Source organism: Pristiophorus japonicus, chromosome 4, assembly GCF_044704955.1.
Source record: "Pristiophorus japonicus isolate sPriJap1 chromosome 4, sPriJap1.hap1, whole genome shotgun sequence".
Lineage (NCBI taxonomy): Eukaryota > Metazoa > Chordata > Chondrichthyes > Pristiophoridae > Pristiophorus > Pristiophorus japonicus.
This window is the reverse complement of record NC_091980.1, coordinates 255,677,619-255,699,613: the sequence shown is the minus strand read 5'-3', so window position 1 is coordinate 255,699,613 and position 21,995 is coordinate 255,677,619. Positions and strand designations below refer to the sequence as shown.

The window sequence follows — 21,995 nt, the reverse complement described above, 5'->3', positions numbered from 1 at the left end:
TCATGGGGCGCTAAGAGATTAACGACCGGGCGCGATGAATTCAGCAACGCTCATGACCTTCAGGGCCGGTTTAGCGCTGGCGCTAATACTTACCACCTGGGCCTCTAGCGCCTCGCAGATCGTGACTTCATAAAGTGAACAGCAATCCATTACCCGTTACTCGGATGTGAAATTGCCTCCCGCCACCTGCTGTATCGCTGGGTGCCAATAACGGCAGGAAGAGGAGGCGTTGTCACTTTGGCTGACCGCTTAGGGAGCACTAATTAAAGAGACTGGTTTTCAGGTAGGTCAAACTTTATTCTTTGCACCAGTCTGGTGCCTATGGAAGTTTTTTGCTGTTTCATTGCTGCAAGATGTCCGAGCCCTCCACTTTCTGAGTGTTTGGGGCTGTAATGGCAGCTGCGCAGGTCGCTTTGCAATGCAGAAATGCCGAGAATTAGGTTGTGCATCATCATTGGTATTGTGTTCCTAACACAGATGAGACTGCACACAGGGAGGTTAAAGTACCAGTGACCTCAGTCTTTATTAAGACACTCCAGAGTGAGGAACAGGCCTTAGGGGCCGGCTTATATACAGTGCTCCCAAGGGATGCTAGGATCCCTTGGGACTTCAGGGGATGAGCTCCCTGGTGGCGGAACATGGGAGTGCATGTTTTACAGATACACAACATCACTCCCGCCAAAGTGAAAGTGAAAACTATTTACAAGGTGAGGTGGTCGGGAGCCTTTCTTTCCCTGGTGGACCGCCTGGGTACAAATGTCTGTTCTGGTGTGTTGGCTGTGCCCTTGCTGGACTGACATGTTGTTGACCCTGCAGGGCTGCTGGGTGAGCCTGGCCTTGCTGGGCTGTTGGGCGTGATGGGTTCGATTTCCTGGTCCGGGGTGGTGTCGTTGATCCTTTGGGTGTGTGTTGTGGGCTCAAAAAAGGTGGTGTCTGTGTGGATGTCTGAACGGAATATATGGAATTAAGGACAGTAAAGTAAACGGGATATATGAAAATGTATAAGCCATGGAAGAATAGCTGGGAGAATGTCAGATTGCAAATAGTGCAACATCAGCATAGCTAACAGTCTTTCTCAAGGTTTCAAGTCACTAATCCTGCCAATAACATCTAATTGTAACATGAAATAAATCTGCAGAATTGCAAGGTCTCAGTTAATAGTCACACCACTAGATTGAAACATTTAGAGGCAATGCTTGAGCTTTCATAAAAACATCTCATATAGATTGACTAATGAGTGGCTGAGTTAGAATGTCAATCTAATTGTATTTTGTTATCTGATTTCAAAATTGTATAACTGTTGACGCTTTACGATGTAACTTCACCTATCCGTAGGGAGTGTGTACGCTCTATCCAGAGAGTATATCTTCTGTCTGATAGGTCTTACTGGCCGGTAATAAAGACTGCTTTGTTCAAAGCACAAGAGGTATTCGACTCAGTAATTTTACTGAACCAGATTGAGGTAAAAGAATCCAGGAATTTACATTTGGTGTCAGAAGTGGGATCTCAATGGACGACTGCCGAAAACTTGCGAATTAAGAGCCAGACTAGCCTTGGACGAGACGAGGGGAAAGTGGCCACTGGAGTGAGTATGATTTCAATACTGCTCCAGTTTCCCCCGGTTTCAAAAGTCTGAGGAAAGTTTAGCCACTCGCTGGTTCTCAGGTAGTGTCTGAACGAGATCCAGGAAAATCTGGTGAATACCTTTCAAACTTAGAATAGGGATAGAGATAGGGAAATTGCGCGATGACGCAAACCAAGCGGCGACTTGGAAAGATAGGTTATAGTTAGAGCTAGATAGGGATAGATGATCAATCATGGATCCAAAAATTAATAGGAAAGAAAAGAGACTCTTGTGAATGTCTGTTTAAATGAGAAATGCTTCTGTGATTTTTACTGTAAAAAAAAAGCCGGGGAGTTGTGGTTTGTTTTATCTCAAACAGAATGAAAGTTTGTTTTAACCCTTCGTAGTGTTGTCCTGTATGTGGGAAGTTTAAGAGTGTGAACCTTATTGAATTACGTATATTCGGATGATAAGTTACGGAGCCAGGAAATGCACAAAGGATAGGTTTGTTAAAAAAAAAGAAAAAATTACATGGTCCCGGTGGTTAAAAAAAAAAGAGAAAAACTTGTTGAAAGAAAACATTCAGAGAAGGCACAGCAAAACAACTGAGATGGATTCAAAAGGATTTAAAAAAAAAATTATATTAAATAACACGACCTTGAGGCTGGAACAATTGAGATAACGAAAAGCAGTCCACAGCCTACGTGCCAGACTTCTCTCTAGTCATAAAAAAAGTAACGTACTAAATAGGTGCTGAAAAAAAAAAATGTTCTGAGATTTTAAATTATGAGAAACATTCCACTGCAGTAAAAAAAATAATAAAATCACTCCTGTCCAGTGGCAGAAAAACTACACTAAATTAGGGCTTTCATTGACTGATTGAATTTAAACTGCGCAGTAACGAGAAAGGATAGGGAAATTTGGAGACTGAAAGAAATTAATTAAGGCTCATAAGAAATCAAATTTAGAAAATTAGGCTCACAGGGAATAAAATGGGGAATTAAATTTAGAAATAGGTGTTCAACTCAGGTACGACGTCGACCTTGTATATCACTTGGCCCGTCTCGGCTCTGATTGAATTTAAAAACCCGTAGCAACTCGGAAGGTAGGGCCGACGCGAACGCGCAGCAGCGCAAACAACGCGAGACGCGCAGCGGCGCGAGCATGCGGCCGAGAGGAGAAGGGCCGACGCGAACGCGCAGCGACGCTAACGCGTAGTGACGCAAATGCGCAGCGACGCTAACGCGTAGTGAAGCGAACGCGCAGTGACGCAGACGCGCAGTGACGCAGATGCGTAGCGGCGCAAGAGTGCGGCCGAGTAAAGGAGGGCTGACCCAGACGCACGGCAGCGTGAACACGTGGTGACGTGGGACGTGCGGCAGCACGCACCCGAGTAAACGTGGGCCAACGCGAAGGCGCAGCAACGCGAACCGCGAGAGTCAGTGTAGTGTCAGTAAGTCTTTGTTAGTTTTAAGTGTTTTAAAGTTTTAAGTATTCTAATCGCGCGGCGACGTGAACCACGCGGCGACGCGGGAATCTTAAGTGTTCTAAATCGCGTGGCGATGCGGATCAGTGTTATAAGTCTTTGTTTATCTTGTGTTTTAAGTCTTAAGTATTCTAATCGCGCGGCGACGCAAGCCACGGGGCGACACGGATTGCGTGGCGACGTGAACTGCGAGGCAACGCGATTGCGCGGCGACGTGAACTGCGGGACGACGTGGGAATCTTAAGTGTTCTAAATCGTGCGGCGACGTGAACCGCGCGGCGACGCGGATCAGTGTTAGCATTAGTAAAGTTTGTTTATAAGGAGTTGGTTAAAAGTCAGTGTTAATTTCTGTAAAGTCTGTGTCTATTTTTAAGTTTGTTTAAATTGCACGACGACACGAACGCGTAACGACACGGTAATACGAGGGGCAGCGTGAAAATGGGTAAGTTGGATAAAACAACGGATGCGGATAGTCCGCTACAAAAGTTATGTGAGGAATTCCCTGAAAGAGCTGAAGACTTTAGAAAATTATCAGGAGCCCTGAACAAATTATTGGGAGATGATCAATGGCCTCTAGGTGGCACTAGAAGCGTAGAGGTAGTAAAAAAAAAAGCACAGAGACTGTTAAAAAAAAATTAATTAAAAGATGCATCACTTCTGTCAAGTTGGCAAACAAATGCTATTAAATTAGGACTTGCATTGACAGAGGGAACAGATGTTAAAACTGTAGACGTCTTTAAAAAAAAAGAATGTGCGCACGAGAAACTTACTAAGAGATCCTCTGGGACCTCTGAGAAAGGTATTGACCGACTACGTAGTAAAAATGGCTGGCTTTGTGTTAACCGAGGCTAATGATGAAATTGATGAGTGGCCACTGACTCAGCGCCCAACGGCGCCTCCCGCACCCCCTGGCCTCTTGCTCCAGTCCTCTTCCCAACACCCTCCACCTAACACTCCGGTAAAAAGAGGAGTTAAAACTAACCCCATACCACCAAAGCAACAAACCCGAACTGACTCCTCATCCTCTCATAGCGATTCGGATCCCCCAGTTTACAAGCAATATAGCCGAAAGGACCATATCTCACACTCAAAAGGGCAGAACTGTACCTCGACATCACAAACAGTCCCGTAAATCTTCTAGTCCATCTACGAGTCCAAGTTGTGAAAGACATAGCAAACACCCCCGCCAATCGAGACGCAAAACTGTCAAGCAGTCAGACAGCTCTGAAACATCCTCCGACCTAGAAATTTCCAAGATCCCAAAGTCCCGGCACCAATTCCCTGTCAGACCGATGCCAAATTCTGATGCACAACAAGCTGCAGATCACCCCACTATAGATGTCTATGTGCCCTGGAAACCGAACAAAATTATGGCCCTTATGGCCAACCTACCAGATCGAAAAAAAGAACCTATCAAGTTTATAGATTATCTTCGAACAACTATTTCAGTTTATAATGCAGAATCAAGGGACCTGTGATCCTTAGTAAAGCAAACCTTGAGCCCAACTGAACACACCCGATTTCTAACTCACCTAGGACGTGCTACTCATGATGCATTATTGATTGCTCACCCTAACGATGTCCAGGATCACCTAAACGATATCTTTAATGCTCTCACCACGACCCTTCAGAAGCCCATCAGTATGGCCACAGTATTAGAAACTAAACCCAAGCGTGAAGAAACTCCCGATGAATTTATGGAAAGATTCATTGAAATATACGGGAGTCAATCCGGAGATAATGCCTTCAGGGCAGGAGAGGATTCTCCTCAATTCTGCGCTATCCTACTTCAGTGCTTGCCCTATTCGATTGCTCACGCTATTCGGACAAATAATATGAATTGGGCAGATAACAGTAAAGCCCAGATGGAGAGGGCAGTTAGATATTATTGGCAGGAAAAGAAAGGGGAGGGGGGGAGGTGCGCCCCCAACCCAAGTCAAGACTGAATATGTGACTAGAAGGGAAGAGCCGCCTCAGGTGGAAGGACCAAAACCCGACCCAAGGGGATACCAGATGGAACCGCAGTATTGCGTGCCTGGTTGGGCGAATAAGCAGGGATACGGTTATATCGAACACCCAAATGGCCCGGGCCCTGCTAATTACGGACCACCCTACTGTCCCCGGCCTGGTATGGGAAAAGGTCGGGGCTGGGAAAGGAGAGATGGATGTTTTAATTGTGGGCAGGAAGGACATTGGATTAAAAATTGCCCCTACCATCAGCGTGGAAGAGGAAGAGGAGGGAAAGGAGGGGGGCAAGGGGGGAGAGGAGGATTTTACACTAACTTCTCCCAGAACAACCCCTTTGGTCACTTGTCCCCCAATTGACTACACAGCTTGATTGTACAGGGATCCTCCCCGGACGACGAACCAATGATATTGTTAAAAATTCTGAATGAATGGCAACCCTTTTTGATAGATACGGGAGCCTTCATGTCTTCTGTACAATCAAAGCTTAAACTCCCTGCCTCTACTGAAACACAGGAACTTTCAGGATTCCTGGGACAAATCTCGACATTCCCAGTGTCAGAACCGGTTAAAATGGATTACCAGGAAGAATCGGTGGAACATCGATTTGTTATCACAACCAATCTGGACTGTAACTTGATGGCTAGAGACCTCCTCTGCAAATTCCAGTTGCATTTGGAGTGTGGAGATGATGGGATTATTGTAAAACAGGAAACCCTTAAGCGGCAGTATTATACCACTAGAACCCCTCAGTGGTGGTTTCTGGACCTGCCGCAGGCACCCTATCACGTGACCCTAGCATACGATCCCAGTGGATCAGGATCACGAAGGGGAAGTGAAGGGAATTCTATTAAGGGCTAGAGTGACTGGACCGGAAGGAGAGGCAGATTTTGTGGAAGTGGATAAGAATCTGTGGAAACAGCCCCTAACAGTGGCACTGCATATTGCTCGTGAAGTATTAGCCCCTCACCATGCTAAAGATTTGGGAGTTATGGTACGCAAGGCCATAGATGAGGCTGACCCTACCAGCCGGGATGTGCAAATCGTAAAACATGGCCGAACAGTCCAATTTCATGGGGACCCCGAGAAGGTCTTAACGACTCTACAGCATCATGCTGGCTCGGACATGCCTGACTGTGTGGATCCTCATGTGTGGGCGGAGGACCCCTCCCAAGTGGATTGTGCTCCCATTGATCCGATTGAGGTCCCGGTGCGGGGCGGTGTGGACTGGCCCTCTGTCCGACAGAGCCCACTGAAATCACAGGCAATCCTAAACTGACCTTTCGGCACTGTACTGCAATTAATCCGGCCTGTTTCCTTACTGAGCCACCCCAAGATGAGGAAGAACCCAGTCATGATTGCTTATCTTTAATTTAAGAGGCCACATCAGTCAGGGAAGATTTAGTTGATGTACCAATGGAAGATCCAGACTGTATTCTTACTGAGCCAACCCAAGATGAGGAAGAACCCAGTCATGATTGTTTAAGAATGTTGACGGAAGTACTTCTATTAATCCAGAAGATACACGAATCTCAGGATACGCCATAGTAAACCAGGAGAATCAGGTCTTGGAATCTGCCGCTTTTGAAACCGCCTATTCTGCTCAACAAGCTGAACTATTCGCCCTCACCCGAGCCTGTATCTTGGCCAAAGATCTCAAAGTCAATATCTATACCGACTCTAGGTATGCCTTTGGGGTGGCCCATGATTTCAGACAATTATGGAAAAATAGGGGATTCCTAACCTCACAGGGGAATGAGATATCTCATAAACAGTTAGTATCTGATTTGTTGCAAGCCCTCATGTTCCCCAAACGCATTGCCATAGTCAATCTACCGCCCATACTACCGGAAATTCTCTGGTTGATATAGGGAATCGTTGTCCTGACCAAGAGGCCAAACAGGCCTCTCGTGACCAACAGATGGTAATGCCCAAAATTGAGTCAGACTAAAAATCCTGCGAAGGATAAGTTAGCCTCGGAAAAACCAATGCCAACCATCCAAGATGTTATAAAAGCACAGGAGGACGCTCCTGAAAAAGATAAACTGTTGTGGAAATATTATGCATGTACTTATGACAATGTTTCTAAACTCTGGCCCACTCCCGCGGAACAGATTTGCATGTCTGACGAGTTGGCTCTCTGTGGGTTATTGAATGTATGCATTTTGCTACTCATTGTGGAGCAAGGACCACGAGTGACACACTTTTGGCTACTTGGTGGCACCCTAGACTCCAGGCGCTCACCCAGAACATCAGTAGTCGTTGCCTGGTTGGCCAGCAACATAATCCAGGGAAGGGAGTCCCCTGTGATTGGGGTAAAACACCCCCCAACCGAAGGTCCCTTTGAGACATTTCAGTTGGACTACATTGAGTTGCAAAAAGTTCAGTGTTACAAATATGTGTTAGTAATAGTAGATGTGTTTAGCAGATGGATTGAAGCCTACCCTAACCTGGACAATAAGACTCAAACTGTTGTTAAGGTGTTAATGAGGGAAATTGTTCCTAGATATGAGATCTCAGCTCGACTGATGACCACCTATGTTCTTTCTCTGACTCAGGCTCTGCGACTAGTTCACAACCAGGTTCAAGATGCTCACCTCGACCTCCCAGTTTTACCCGAATTGTCCCTCGTGGCACCAGGGAAGTATGGATTCGGAAGGGATTAGAGCCACAATGGGAGGGGCCTTTTCAGGTGTCACTCACTACCCCCACTGCAGCCAAGGTTGAGGGGAAAAGTGCCTGGGTTCACCTGCACCACTGCAAGCTCATCACCATTTAAACAAATTTTGCTGGTTAGTCTAATTCCTGTTTCTGTTCCAGATCTCCTCTTCCCCATAGCTGAACAAGGCAGTTGAAGGAGGATCAGTTTGAACTTTTACCCGTAAGACAGCCAAATACACTGACGGAGACCTGAAGAAGGGAAACAGGAAAACAGAACTCTTTTTATCAGCTAAATAATTGGACTATTTATAAGATGAGACTGTGTCTGTATGCCACTGTCTGCATAATAGTGTTGATATATGACAGTTTTGGCGCACGGGAAGGAAGACAAAGGCGAGAGCTCCATGTAAACACCTTTTTGTATATGTCTTACGTTTATGCGGAAAAAGGGCACTTCATTAGATGCTGGGTGTGTTCACATATCCCTATACATTCCAAAGGGGGAATTCCTTTGCGCACCGTTCCACTGACCCTAACTGAGACTGTTAGATGGATTCAAAGAAACGATATTGGAACAGGTAGCTAACCGCACTGCTGAGGCTCTGGAGGGCATCACAGCTGAAATGGTAGCGATAAGGACCGTAGCATTACAAAACCGAATGGCCCTCGATTACCTATTAGCTGAGAAAGGGGGAACGTGTGCCCTGATAGGATCTGAATGTTGCACTTACATTCCTGATAGTTCAGAAAACATAACCCACCTTGCCGATCACATAAGGAGGGAGATGAAGAAGTTATCCACACCAGCAAAAGAACTTGGCAGGTTTGATTGGTTTCTGGGTGGATCTTGGAGATCCTATCTAATACATGGGGAAATTGTTCTCATCGTAGTAATAATTACCTGCTGTTTGATTGTTGGTTGCCTTAACCTCTGCTGTAAAGTAATGATGACAAGGTTAGCAGACCCTCTTGTGGTCAAGGGTTCCCGGGTTATGATCCAACAAACTAGAGAACTACTCAACAATAATATGATTCTGGAAAGGGAGTGCGAACGGATGAATGCAATACTCCTAGAATGATCCTAAATGTTATCATAGAATGATAAAAGGAGGGATGTGGATATCTGAACGGAATATATGGAATTAAGGACAGTAAAGTAAACGGGATATATGAAAATGTATAAGCCATGGAAGAATAGCTGGGAGAATGTCAGATTGCAAATAGTGCAACATCAGCATAGCTAACAGTCTTTCTCAAGGTTTCAAGTCACTAATCCTGCCAATAACATCTAATTGTAACATGAAATAAATCTGCAGAATTGCAAGGTCTCAGTTAATAGTCACACCACTAGATTGAAACATTTAGAGGCAATGCTTGAGCTTTCATAAAAACATCTCATATAGATTGACTAATGAGTGGCTGAGTTAGAATGTCAATCTAATTGTATTTTATTATCTGATTTCAAAACTGTATAACTGTTGACGCTTTACGATGTAACTTCACCTATCCGTAGGGAGTGTGTACGCTCTATTCAGAGAGTATATCTTCTGTCTGATAGGTCTTACTGGCCGGTAATAAAGACTGCTTTGTTCAAAGCACAAGAGGTATTCGACTCAGTAATTTTACTGAACCAGATTCAGGTAAAAGAATCCAGGAATTTACATCTGCTGTGGGTTGTTCAGGGCAGTCTGTGAACCGCAGCCTCGTTTGGTCCAGATGCTTTCTGCAAATTTGTCCATTGTCTAGTTTGACTACAAACACCCTATTCTCTTCTTGAGCTATCACCGTGCCCATGATCCACTTGGGACCATGTCCATAGTTTAGCACATATACAGGGTCATTCAGATCAATTTCCCATGACACATTGGCGCGATCATCGTTTACGTTTTGTTGCTGCCGCCTGCTCTCTACCTGATCATGCAGGTTGGGGTGAACCAGCGAGAGTCTGGTTTTAAGTGTCTTTTTCATGAGTAGCTCATGTGAGCAAGTGGAGTCTCGTGTGGCAGCTGAGCAGTACTTGGGACATGGCCCGTTGTCACTGACCAGTATGTCAGGCAGGCAAACATGGCCCTCAGGCTTTCAATGGTGGCGGTGGCGGTGCTTCCCAACATTATTTCACATTCAATCCATTTTGAAAAAGCATCCACCACCACCAGGAACATTTTACCGAGAAACGGGCCCGCATAGTCGACATGGAGCCTCGACCATGGTCTGGAGGGCCAGGACCACAAACTGAGTGCTGCCTCTCTGGGCACGTTGCTCAACTGAGCACGTATGCTGCATTGCCGTACACAGGACTCCAAGTCAGAGTCGATACCGGGCCACCAGACGTGGGATCTGGCTATCGCTTTAATCATTACTATACCTGGGTGTGTGCTGTGGAGATCCGAGATGAACGTCTCCCTTTTCTTTTTGGGTAGCACTACGCGGTTACCCCACAACAGGCAGTCTGCTTGAATGGACAGCTCGTCCTTTTGCTGCTGGAACAGCTTGATTGGCTCTTGCATTTCAGCGGGGATGCTGGCCCAGCTCCCATGCAGTACACAGTTTTTTACTAGGGACAGCAGAGGAGCTTGGCTGGTCCAAGTCCGAATCTGGCGGGCCGTGACAGGTGATTTATCATTTTCAAACGCTTCCATGACCATCAACAAGTCTGCGGGCTGTGTCACCATCAACAAGTTTGCAGGCTGCACTATTTCCACCCCCGTGGTGGGCAATGGTAGCCGACTGAGAGCATCCGCACAGTTCTCGGTGCCTGGCCTGTGGCGGATGGTATAGTTATATGCTGATAGCGCAAGTGCCCACCTTTGTATGTGGGCTGAGGCATTAGTATTCATCCCCTTGTTTTCAGCGAACAGGGATGTGAGGGGCTTGTGATCGGTTTCCAGCTCAAATTTGAGACCAAACAGGTACTGATGCATTTTCTTTACCCCGAACACACACGCTAATGCCTCTTTCTCAATCATGCTGTAGGCCTTCTCGGACTTAGACAAGCTCCTGGAAGCATAGACGACAGGTTGCAACTTCCCCGCAACGTTAGCTTGTTGTAATACACACCCGACTCCGTACGACGACGCATCACATGCTAGCACAAGTCTTTTACACGGGTTATACAATACAAGCAGCTTGTTGGAGCATAAAATGTTTCTGGCTTTCTCAAAAGCAATTACTTGTTTTTTTCCCCATACCAGTTCTCACCTTTGCGCAATAACACATGTAGGGGCTCTAAAAGGGTGCTTAACCCCAGTAAGAAGTTACCAAAATAGTTGAGGAGTCCCAGGAACGACTGCAGCTCCGTGATGTTCTGTGGCTTGGGCGCGTTCCTGATAGCCTCTGTCTTGGCGTCTGTGGGCTGAATGCCGTCCGCCGCGATCTTTCTCCCCAAAAACTCCACTTCTGTTGCCATGAAGACGCATTTCTACCTCTTCAGCCGCAGCCCTACGCGATCCAGTCACTGGAGGACCTCCTCCAGGTTTTGTAGGTGCTCGGCATTGTCCTGACCCGTGACCAATATGTCATCCTGAAAGACCACTGTGTATGGTACCGACTTGAGTAGGCTCTCCATGTTTCTCTGGAAGATCGCTGCAGCCGACTGAATTCCAAGCGGGCATCTGTTGTAGATGAACAGTCCCTTGTGCGTGCTGATGCAGGTGAGGCCCTTCGAAGACTCCTCCAGCTCTTGCGTCATGTAGGCCGAAGTCAGGTCAAGCTTGGTGAACGTCTTGCCTCCTGCCAGCATCGCAAATAGGTCGTCTGCCTTAGATAACGGGTATTGGTCCCGTAGCGAGAAACGATTAATAGTTACTTTATAATCGCCGCAAATCTTGACCGTGCCATCACTTTTGAGTACTGGAACAATCGGGCTGGCCCACTCGCTGAATTCCACTGGGAAGATGATGCCCACGCATTGCAGCCTGTCCAGCTCGGCTTCCACTCTCTCCCTCATCATGTGAGGTACCGCTCGCGCCTTGTGGTGAATGGGTCGTGCCTCTGGGACCAAATGGATCTGCACCTTTGCCCGGGAAAAGTTTCCAATGCCTGGCTCAAAAAGAGAAGGAAATTTGTTAAGAACCTGGGTACATGAGGCCTCATTGACATGTGATAGCGCTCGGATGTGATCCCAGTCCCAATGGATTTTGCCCAGCCAGCTTCTTCCAAGCAGTGTCGGGCCATCGCCCAGGACAATCCAGAGTGGCAGTTCGTGCACCGTGCCCTCGTCGGTGACCTTGACCATGGCGCTGCCCAGGACAGTGATAAGCTCTTTGGTGTACGTTCTCAGTTTCGTGTGGATGGGGCTCAGGGCTGGTCTGAATGCCTTGTTGCACCACAGTCTCTCAAACATCTTTTTACTCATGATGGATTGGCTAGCGCCAGTGTCCAGTTCCATGGCTACGGGTAAGCCATTCAATTTTACGTTTAGCATTATAGATGGACATTTCGTCGAAAATGTGTGCACCCCGTGTACTTCAGCATCTGCCTCCTCTCTCTGAGGCTCGAAATTGCTTTGATCCACCATGGACCGATCTTCCTCTGCCACGTGGTGGTTAGCAAGTTTTGCAGAGCTTACAGCTCGTCTGCAAGCTCATTGGAGGTGCCCCATTGTTCCACAGCTCTTGCAAACATACCCTTTGAAGCGGCATGAATCGGCTGAATGGAAGCCTCCACAACGCCAACAAGGTGTGAATTGCCTTGCATTCATCCTTTGTTGGGGACTCTAAGTCATCTGGGTCACCTGAGACCTGCTGGCAGTTGTAGACTCGTGGGTTCTGCCCTGTACATTTCTGCTCTCAAACACAGTTCCAGTTAATCTATGAACATTGCTAGCACTTGTGTACTGAGAGATTTGTTTGGTGTTATCACTGGTGGACATAAATGCCTGTGCTATCGCAATGGCCTTACTGAGGGTTGGTGTCTCTACAGTCAAAAGTTTTCGTAGGATGGTTTCGTGGCCAATGCCCAGTACAAAAAAGTCTCTGAGCATTTGCTCCAGTTAGCCATCAAACTCACATTGTCCTGCAAGTCGCCTTAGCTCAGCGACGTAGCTCACCACTTCCTAACCTTCAGATCGCTGGCACGTGTAGAACCGATACCTCGCCATCAGCACGCTCTCCCTCGGGTTAAGATGCTCACGAACCAATGTACTCATACGACTTATCTGTGGGTTTCACCAGAGCCAGAAGATTCTTCATGAGGCTGTAGGTCGGTGCCCCGCAGACTGAGGAGGACCGCTCTCCTTTTTGCAGCGCTTCCTTCTCCGTCCAGCTCGTTGGCTACAAAGTACTGTTCGACATAGGCTTCCCAGTCCTCACCCTCCGAGAACTTCTCCAAGGTGCCCACAGTTTGCTGCATCTTTACGTTGGATTTGTATACTCGTCGCCAGTTATTGTGTTCCTAACACAGATGAGGCTGTACACAGGGAGGTTAAAGTAACAATGACCTCAGTCTTTAATCAGACACGCCAGAGTGAGGAACAGGTCTTTGGAGCCGGCTTATATAGAGTGCTCCCAAGGGATGCTGGGATCCCTTGGGACTTCAGGGGATGAGCTCCCTGGTGGCGGAACATGGGAGTGCATGCTTTACAGATACACAACAATTGGCCCTTCCCTTTAAGCGAGGGAAGCAGCTTCTAATGCTGGTAGCATTGTGCTCCACATTGTTCAGTGCTCTGCCGCTACCGCCCAGCTCTCGCACTTTAGTGCCCTAACAGAAGTGGTTAGTGTTTGATTTTGCACTCCACTTCTCTCTTGGAGCATTAAAGCTGAATTTCCCGGCAGACGACAATCATTAGCACCTGGCTCTACTTTTTCTAGTTTTCAAAAGTCAGTGCCCCAAATGGGCCGCTATGGAATTTCTAGCCCTCAGGACTAGAAATTAGTCTTTTAGCGATAATAGTAATTTTTCGGCATTCTTCGCCAACAATACTGTTAAAAACACCGCTATTTTTTAAAGGCATAAAATTGGCAACAAAATGCGGCCAACAGTAAAAATCGGCATTGCTCAAGGATTCACGTTGGAAACCGCGGTCCTTGCCAACTTTAGTCCGAGGCCGATTACCACTAAAAAGACAGGCCCTGGAAGGGGGGAAAACACACACAAAAAAAAAAATTGCAAAAAACAAAAAATAAAAAATCACAAAACATTCACAAGACACTTCTCTAGTGAATCGCTGAAAAAGAATTAAAAAATAAAAACTTTAACTTACCTTTTCTGCAAGACTTCATACTTACCACTGTTTCTAGGACTGGAATGCAGGCTTTACTCTGGCATTTTTTTCACGCAGAATACTGGTGTGTCGAACGGCCAATTTAAAGCGTTATCGGTTTGTTTGGCAATGCACGCCGGCGGTCCGCTTTTCAGCGTTATTTCAAAACCGCTGGTGCACAACTTTGGCCAATTTAAGTGAATACATTTTTTCATCAAAAAAGGCAAAATGTTACTGAAAAAACGGGCGCAAAGCTGGCCAATTTCTAGCCTATGGGGTTGGAATTTGGTGAAAAACCGCCACCACCGGATTACCACTGAAAAAAAAATTATGATTTCTTGAATTAAGATGGGGGGAAAATTAATGAACACATTTTACATTAACAAAAATCCGCTCGGCGGGAAAAATTGGTGTTCCATGTGGATTTTCGGCCGAAAACGCGATCCTGGTCACATTCAGTCATATTTTAGTAAATCTTAGACTGAGGCTGTGAGTTGGGCCTGGGAGGGGGGAAAACACAAAAAATATTTTTTTTAAAACAAAAAAATAAAAAAATCGGGAAACGTTCACAGGACCCTTCTGCACTGAATCGCTGCAAAAGAATTAAAAACATTTTTTAACATACCTTTTTTTGCAGAGTTTCATACCTACTGCCGATCGAACTGTTGCTCCGGCTGGTTTCTCGTGGGTGGTATTTGTCTCCTCACCTACGAGGCACTGCTACCCCCCACCAAACTTGGGCAGAAGTGTTTTTTTAGTGTTGTATGCCAGTGGTCCACTCCCCAGCGGTATTTCTAAACCGCCGGCAGTACACTTTCATCAAATTTGCAATGGGTGGTATTCCACCAAAAATATGAATATCACCAAAAAGCATGGTGAAAATGTTGACCAAATTCCAGCCAATAGAATTTTATTATACTTTCTCTTTCACAGAATTCAATCTCATCCAGACTGGGGAGATTAGAGATCCACTGTGACTGGTTTTAACCAAAAAAAATGATATGAGTAACAAAGAAAGGTATAGTCCTCGTTAACATTTTGTCTCAACATTCCTCTTATTTTCATCAATTTTACTGTCTGTAACATTGCTAGATATATTGCTATAAATTATGAAGTACAATTACAAGGACATTTTGTTCAAGGTAGGCATCTGTCTAATGTCTGAGTTACTTTTATATATTCAGTGATAAAATCTTTAATCGTGAATAATGTCCTTTCATGGTACTTTGCACATGATTTAATGATTTAAATTTAAATTAGATATCACCAGCATTTAGGAGAAAAGGAGAAACGGAATTAAAATGTGACTTGAAAAGCGAAGTCCGCCTTGATCTCACCTTTTCCCCAGACTAGAATATTTCCACTTGAATCCCCAGTTATTGTATCACCATTTTCAGCAAAGGTCGCACACAGCACAAACTTTGGTTTCTCGTGTTTCTATGAAGAAGCAGATACATATATATAGCGTTTAAAGTTAGATTTTTTAAGAAGAATATACAACAATTTTCAAGTCATTTGAAGAACCAAATATCTGTTGTAACATGACACTCTAAACCATCTGTAAGAACAAACAGTCAGAGTATTGTGTCTGTAAATGAAAGCACCAGCCTCCATCAAGGATCGGACATGTAGCCAAAGAGTCTGAAATAAGTACATTAGCCAAGCTCTCTGTGTGTTCTTTTATTTTGTAGGAATAGAAAAACAAAATCTGATAGTTGGAACTGTGCTGAAAATATTTGGGGGGTATGGATGACATCATTATTCTCACTCTCAATCTTAACTCCATGTGCCGGTTACAACCTTGAACATAATCAAAGCCAATTTACTTTTATAATGCGCTTTTCTGTTAGTGAACTTTCTGTTGGAACTTACTATCATCTTTTTAAGCATCCTAATCATTACTGTTACCATGTTTTAACCATGTATTTCTCTCCCATGTCAGTAATGGGGGGAGTGCACATGTTTATGATTACTGATGGGAGTCCAATTTTTTTAAACTGGAAAATAATGCACTGCTGTCATGAGACATAAAGAGAACATTTTATTAAGAAAAATGACTGTATACCTGGGTTCGAATATAGTGTTGAAAGATTATAGTCAAACCTCCTAGCAACTCAGATGTATGGAAATCCCAGTTGTATACTTATTAATTGGAAAGTAACTTGCACACAAGTGTAGTTCTGTTTTCATCCCTATCAAATTATTATAGTCAAAATAGGAACACTGCTTACTCATGTTCCTGGATCAGTAAAACCTCTCTTTAATCTTATACCCTTGCTAAAGATCACTGACAAACACAGACACCATGTTGACTATTGTACAGAATTTCATGTCAGCTGTCACTTTTAATGATGTAACCTGGTTTCCAGAATATCCTCACTCCCTTTAGCTTTAGTTTTTGTTGAATTACACCAGCTAAAATTCAAACTGTGCTTTACCATTTATCTTTGGTAAAGTACAAGTGCATTATCTAAGCAAGTACATAATAGGAATCATGTGACTGGTAGAACAGTGTTACATGGTTATACTTTTGGAACAATATGCTTGATTTGCAATGCCCTTTATATATTTAAAGCAATTTTTTTACATGAAAGACTCACGTCCTTAAAATTTTATACAATACAAACCTACCTCAAACAATCCTTGTTTTTTTGCAAAAGAACCTCCTTCAAGCGTCCAAAAGTAAATGTGTGATTTCCCACAGGTTACAATGATGTTGGTCTCTGTGGGATGGAAATCTGCTGCAAATACCGGCTCATTTGAACACTGGTAAGGATACAAGTGAACACATATTCAGAAATTGTTTCTAAGCAACCATCAATTGTACAAAACACCAAGTTAACGTCAGAGGACTATTTCCTGGCCCTACACTTGCTTTGACTCACTGTTCAGTCACTGAATTATTCCTGATGAAGGGTCATCGACATGAACATTAACTCTGTTTCTCTCTCCACAGATGCTGCCTGATCTGTTGAGTATTAACAGCATTTTCTGTTTTTATTTCAGATTTCCAGCATCTGCAGTATTTTGCTTTTGTACTGAATAATTAAGTCTTTCTTCAGTAATTGGTGTAATACCCCACCCCTGCATCATTACTTTCCGCTCTCTTTTTAGCAGAGTGCACAGATGAGCTGCTCTCAGGCAGTTGCCAGTGCTTCTCTTCACCCATCCAAAAGGAGATACACAAGCGTAGTACAGGCCATTCTTCACATTCCTTCTCCCTATCCACTCACTACAGACTGGAAACTCAAGGTGTGTACTCAATTACAGGAATAAACCCACATCTTACAATTACATGCTGCCACTGTTCGTTAACTTCAGTTCGGGGAAGATAGCCTTGAAATTACACCATGAGGAACAACACTTCTGTGGGCGTGGGTAATTGGCAGCAGAAATTGAGCCTTAAAAATGTATTTTGCAGCTTCTGAATTAGGGAAGATAATTCATTTTTTCAATATAAAATTATTAAACAGTCAATATTCCACATCAGGCCTACTTCAAACATCCTTGTAGAGTTTTCTGAACAAAATCTGTGATAAAGACTGGTGACTGAAAATTGGTCTGTAAAAAAATAACTTAGTATGTGGAAATCAATACAAGTGAACATGCATGTTCTGCAAATGTTTGTCCACTTCACATTTCCTTTAATTAAATGTCTGACTTCTAGGATCTATGGGGGAGCCTGTCAACACAGCGAGCTGTTGAATGGTAAAGATGTGGAACACATATTGATAAGTATTTGAACTAAATGCATTTTCCTGCTGTTACCTCTTCCTTTGATATGCAGTCTATAGCCTTAGTTGCAGTTTACCTTTGTTTTATAGTGTGGGCTATAGATTACCTTGTATACACTCTGGCCAGGATTTCGCCAACAGTGACGAGTTTGATGTGGGCGGCATAGGTGCAGTGTGGGAAACCCGCTCCAAAGTACAGTCCGCTCTCTCCCTTCAACCTTCCATGGCTGGGGCTTGTTAAGGCCACCCTGCGGGTTTCCCGGCCAATTAACTGGATGCGGTCTGATGACGTCATTTGATGACGCGTCACCAGCCAGTTTCCTTAAAGGGACCATTCTCAACTTTTTTTTGACAGTTGTTCTGTCAGTCTTTTGCAGCATTGAACTACTGCAAACACTGACATGCACAGCAGAGAGGTGCATGGCTGCATCCAGGCTCTCCCATGACTCCCTCCAGATGCTTATGGAGGGAGTCACAGCATGCAGAGAGATTCTCTTCCATTCCAATGGATGGAAGACCTCCCCAGAAGACCAACGCAGCCTGGTTGCACATTGCACATGAGAGCACAAGCAGGGATGTCGTTTGGGGGAGCTGGCTCCAGTGGCACAAACCTTTCAATGATCTCAGCAGATCATGAAATGGTACTGCAAAGCCACACTCAACCTCATCCTGCTGTGCCACTCATCACATCCCAACACTTTGCTTTCCCTACTCTACCCCTGCACATCGTTACTCACAACAACTTACCTTGCACCTCCACCCATCCCTCCTTCTCTCCTTCTCTCTATCTTGTCCAATCATACCAACTAACAACACACAAGGGTAGGCACTTGGGTCCTTCAGCCAATGTTCATGTATAGTTAATGGTGATATGTTGTCAAACATTGAAATCTTTATTTTCAGCACTTTGCATTCTTGGATAGCTTTGTGAGTACCCTTGGAAGTGGTTTAGTGAGTGGTAGTGAATGGTGGGACATAAGGGTACCCCCACAATGGTCATGAGTATGAAAGGAATGGGTTGGACATTGCAGGGATGCTTTATGCGCGAACCTGGCATCATGTGGTAGTCAGGGTGTACAGTGTGAAGTGAAGTAAATGTGGCCATGGTGAGGCCATCATTGGCCTCCCGGGCAGCAATGTGATCGGGTGCTGCTACCCTGTGTACTGTGCAACATCAGGTGATTGCGGAGAAGGTTGGTGTTGTTGGTGGTAATGCTGGTGTGTTTAGTGATATTGGAGCTGATCGTGGTGGGATTCGAAGGATCAAGGTGAGATTTTTTCAAGGGCACTGATGCTGCTGGAATAGATGGCAGGTGAAGTTGAGATGACAGAAGCGGTGAGAGAGGTTGCTTCAAGGAGGTGACAGTGAATAGAGAGTTCACTGCAAACACTTCCAAAGTGCATACAGCTGAAAAGTCTCTTCCAAATCATAAAGGCTTCAGCTTCTGATATTAGAAAGTGAACAACTGTGAAATGGTAGCTTTTATACCACTTCTGCAGTTGTCAACTAGCCAAAGCAATAGAGAGTCACTGGGAACTCGACTCCACTTACCTGCCGTGTTCTCCGAGGCACGGCAACCCCTCAAAAGGTTGGTAAAATTGTAAGTGGCTGTTTTTAAGCCTCGTAACTAGCATTTTAGTACATTTTAATGATGTTAATTACCTCATTCCGCCTCTTGCTGTCAGGTCTGCTATCCAAACGCAGATCTGACAGGTCAGAAACTGACACGGAGATGGATTCAGAGTGGGATCCTGACCCGCTGTCAATCAGGGCCATTTTGATGGAGGGCCCACCTCCAAACCCACACTCGCAGGGCTGGGAAGATTCCAGCCTCTGTTCCCCTCCCCCTCCTCCTCTCCCCTTCCTCTTCTCAAGAAAAAAATAATCCCCAAAATTAAGTGAAACAGTTTACAATATCGATAACCGAAGTGATTGACCACTATCACATTGCCTGAACAGCCATTTAAATGTAATCTCTGCAATAATCTAATAATGTAGACAAAAAATGTACAGAAAGGAAATACCTTAATATCACCTAGTCTCTCTACTTTCTGCCAATCCCACACCGAAAGGACATGGTCATTGGAATCATCCACTGCACACAAGGTAGAGCCTCCATTCTGAAAAAGAAATGTAATGGAAGTGCTCGCACATAATAGAATTTCCTGCAGCGTTTAACAGAAGTCTATTCAGCAAATACACTCTCACTTACCGATTTTGAGAAGGCAATGCAGGTTACTGACCGATCAAAAAAACCTGTTCCGATTGTGTGCAGTGTATTCAAACTAACAGAATCCCAAATTCGAACATGAGGGGCGGCTTGCTGTGAAATTTAAGCAGAGGCAAATTCATGTCACTTCAATCCAGTCAACAATACAGGCTTTCTAAAATGGCTCAGCAATCTTTACTGGAAAAATGAATAGATTTTCCACATGGTTTCTTCATTGTATTATTGCAGTTTAAATGGTCTACTTAAAACTTCATTAATATGAGTAGAGATACTTTCAGAAAGACTGTTGGAGAGTCCATTATTGAAACAACAATCAAAGTAAATGAGATGCATTATGTGTCTGCATGTTCTATTTCACTTTACATTAACTGTTACTTGGATGAATAAAAAGTACCACACACGTTTCCATCCTTGGTTATCCCTGCAACCTGACCAGTTGCTATGGTGATCCTGTCAGGGTGGACTGCAAGGCTGTAAAAAGAAAAACATGGGCAGCTGTTGCATGAAAACAAAGGCAAGACTCATATTATCCCTAACTAGATTTGCTAATACTCATTACAGGTTCAACCTCCCGAATCCGGCAACCTCGGGACCAAGGCCCAGCCGGTTTTCCTGTTTTTCCGGACATTGGAACGTCTTTCTGCAATCACGAATCAGGAAGCACCCGAGCCCAGGAGCCCAGGTTCGGGTATTTCCAGATTTCAGAACGTCAGAAAGGCAGGGGGAGGGGCGGTGCTCGCCAAGGAGCTGTTCGGATCGCCGGCCCCGTCGATTAGGTCGTTGGGCAGGGCCAAGCCATCGAGGAAATGTTCGGGCGGGCCCCACCGCTGAGGACCTGATCGGGCGGGGCCTGCCACTGAGGACCTGATCGGGCAGGCCCCACCGCTGAGGACCTGATCGGGCAGGGCCTGTCACTGAGGACCTGATCGGGCAGGCCCCACCGCTGAGGACCTGATTGGGCGGGGCCTGCCACTGAGGACCTGATCGGGCAGAGGCCTGTCACTGAGGACCTGATCGGGCAGGCCCCACCGCTGAGGACCTGATCGGGCAGGGCCTGCCACTGAGGACCTGATCAGGCAGGCCCCACCGCTGAGGACCTGATCGGGCAGGGCCTGCCACTGAGGACCTGATCGGGCGGGGCCTGCCACTGAGGACCTGATCGGGCAGGCCCCACCGCTGAGGACCTGATCAGGCAGGGCCTGCCACTGAGGACCTGATCAGGCGGGGCCTGCCACTGAGGATCTGATCGGGCAGGCACCACCGCTGAGGACCTGATCGGGCGGGGCCTGCCACTGAGGACCTGATCGGGCAGGCCCCACCGCTGAGGACCTGATCAGGCAGGGCCTGCCACTGAGGACCTGATCAGGCGGGGCCTGCCACTGAGGATCTAATCGGGCAGGCCCCACCGCTGAGGACCTGATTGGCGGGGCCTGCCACTGAGGATCTGATCAGGCGGGGCCTGCCACTGAGGATCTGATCGGGCAGGCCCCACCGCTGAGGACCTGATTGGCAGGGCCTGCCACTGAGGATTTGATCAGGTGGGGCCTGCCACTGAGGATCTGATCGGAGTGAACCTGCCACTGAGGATCTGATCAGGTGGGGCCTGCCACTGAGGATCTGATCGGGCGGGGCCTGCCACTGAGGATCTGATCGGAGAGGACCTGCCACTGAGGATCTGATCAGGTGGGGCCTGCCACTGAGGATCTGATCAGGTGGGGCCTGCCACTGAGGACCTGATCGGGCGGGGCCAAGCCGCCGAGGACCTGATCGGGCGGGGCCAAGCCGCCGAGGCCCTGATTGGGTGGGGCCAAGCCGCAGAGGACCTGATTGGGCGGGGCCAAGCCGGCGAGGCCCTGATCGGGCGGGGCCAAGCCGCAGAGGACCTGATTGGGTGGGGCCAAGCCGCAGAGGCCCTGATCGAGCGGGCCCCACCGCTGAGGACCTGATCGGGCGGGGCCTGCCACTAAGGACCTGATCGGGCAGGGCCTGCCAAGGAGGAAGTGTTCGGGCGGGCCCCACCGCTGAGGACCTAATCGGGCGGGCTCCGCCGACGAGGAAATGTTCAGGCGGGGCCCCGCTGCCGTGGACGAGTTCTTTGTCTGGCCCGAGGTAGGTGGGGTCGGGCAGCCGAGGTAAAGGGGAGGGAGGGGGG

At 46.3% G+C, this 21,995-nt stretch overlaps 1 protein-coding gene across 8 annotated transcripts in view; it reads right to left on the bottom strand.

Moving 5' to 3' along the window:
• The window catches only part of eml1 (EMAP like 1), a 315,675-nt gene that overhangs the window by 27,018 nt on the left and 266,662 nt on the right, over positions 1 to 21,995 (bottom strand). For 4 of the 8 annotated variants that reach the window (XM_070879355.1, XM_070879349.1, XM_070879350.1 and 1 more), the window contains 6 exons: positions 20,245 to 20,314; positions 19,826 to 19,936; positions 19,638 to 19,733; positions 16,510 to 16,644; positions 15,216 to 15,315; positions 8,578 to 8,610 (listed from right to left, as the gene is read on the bottom strand). In XM_070879355.1, coding sequence (XP_070735456.1) covers positions 8,578 to 8,610; positions 15,216 to 15,315; positions 16,510 to 16,644; positions 19,638 to 19,733; positions 19,826 to 19,936; positions 20,245 to 20,314 — 545 coding nt within the window. The remainder of the gene's footprint in view (positions 1 to 8,577; positions 8,611 to 15,215; positions 15,316 to 16,509; positions 16,645 to 19,637; positions 19,734 to 19,825; positions 19,937 to 20,244; positions 20,315 to 21,995) is intronic. The other 4 variants (XM_070879351.1, XM_070879354.1, XM_070879357.1 and 1 more) reach the window with 1 other exon arrangement.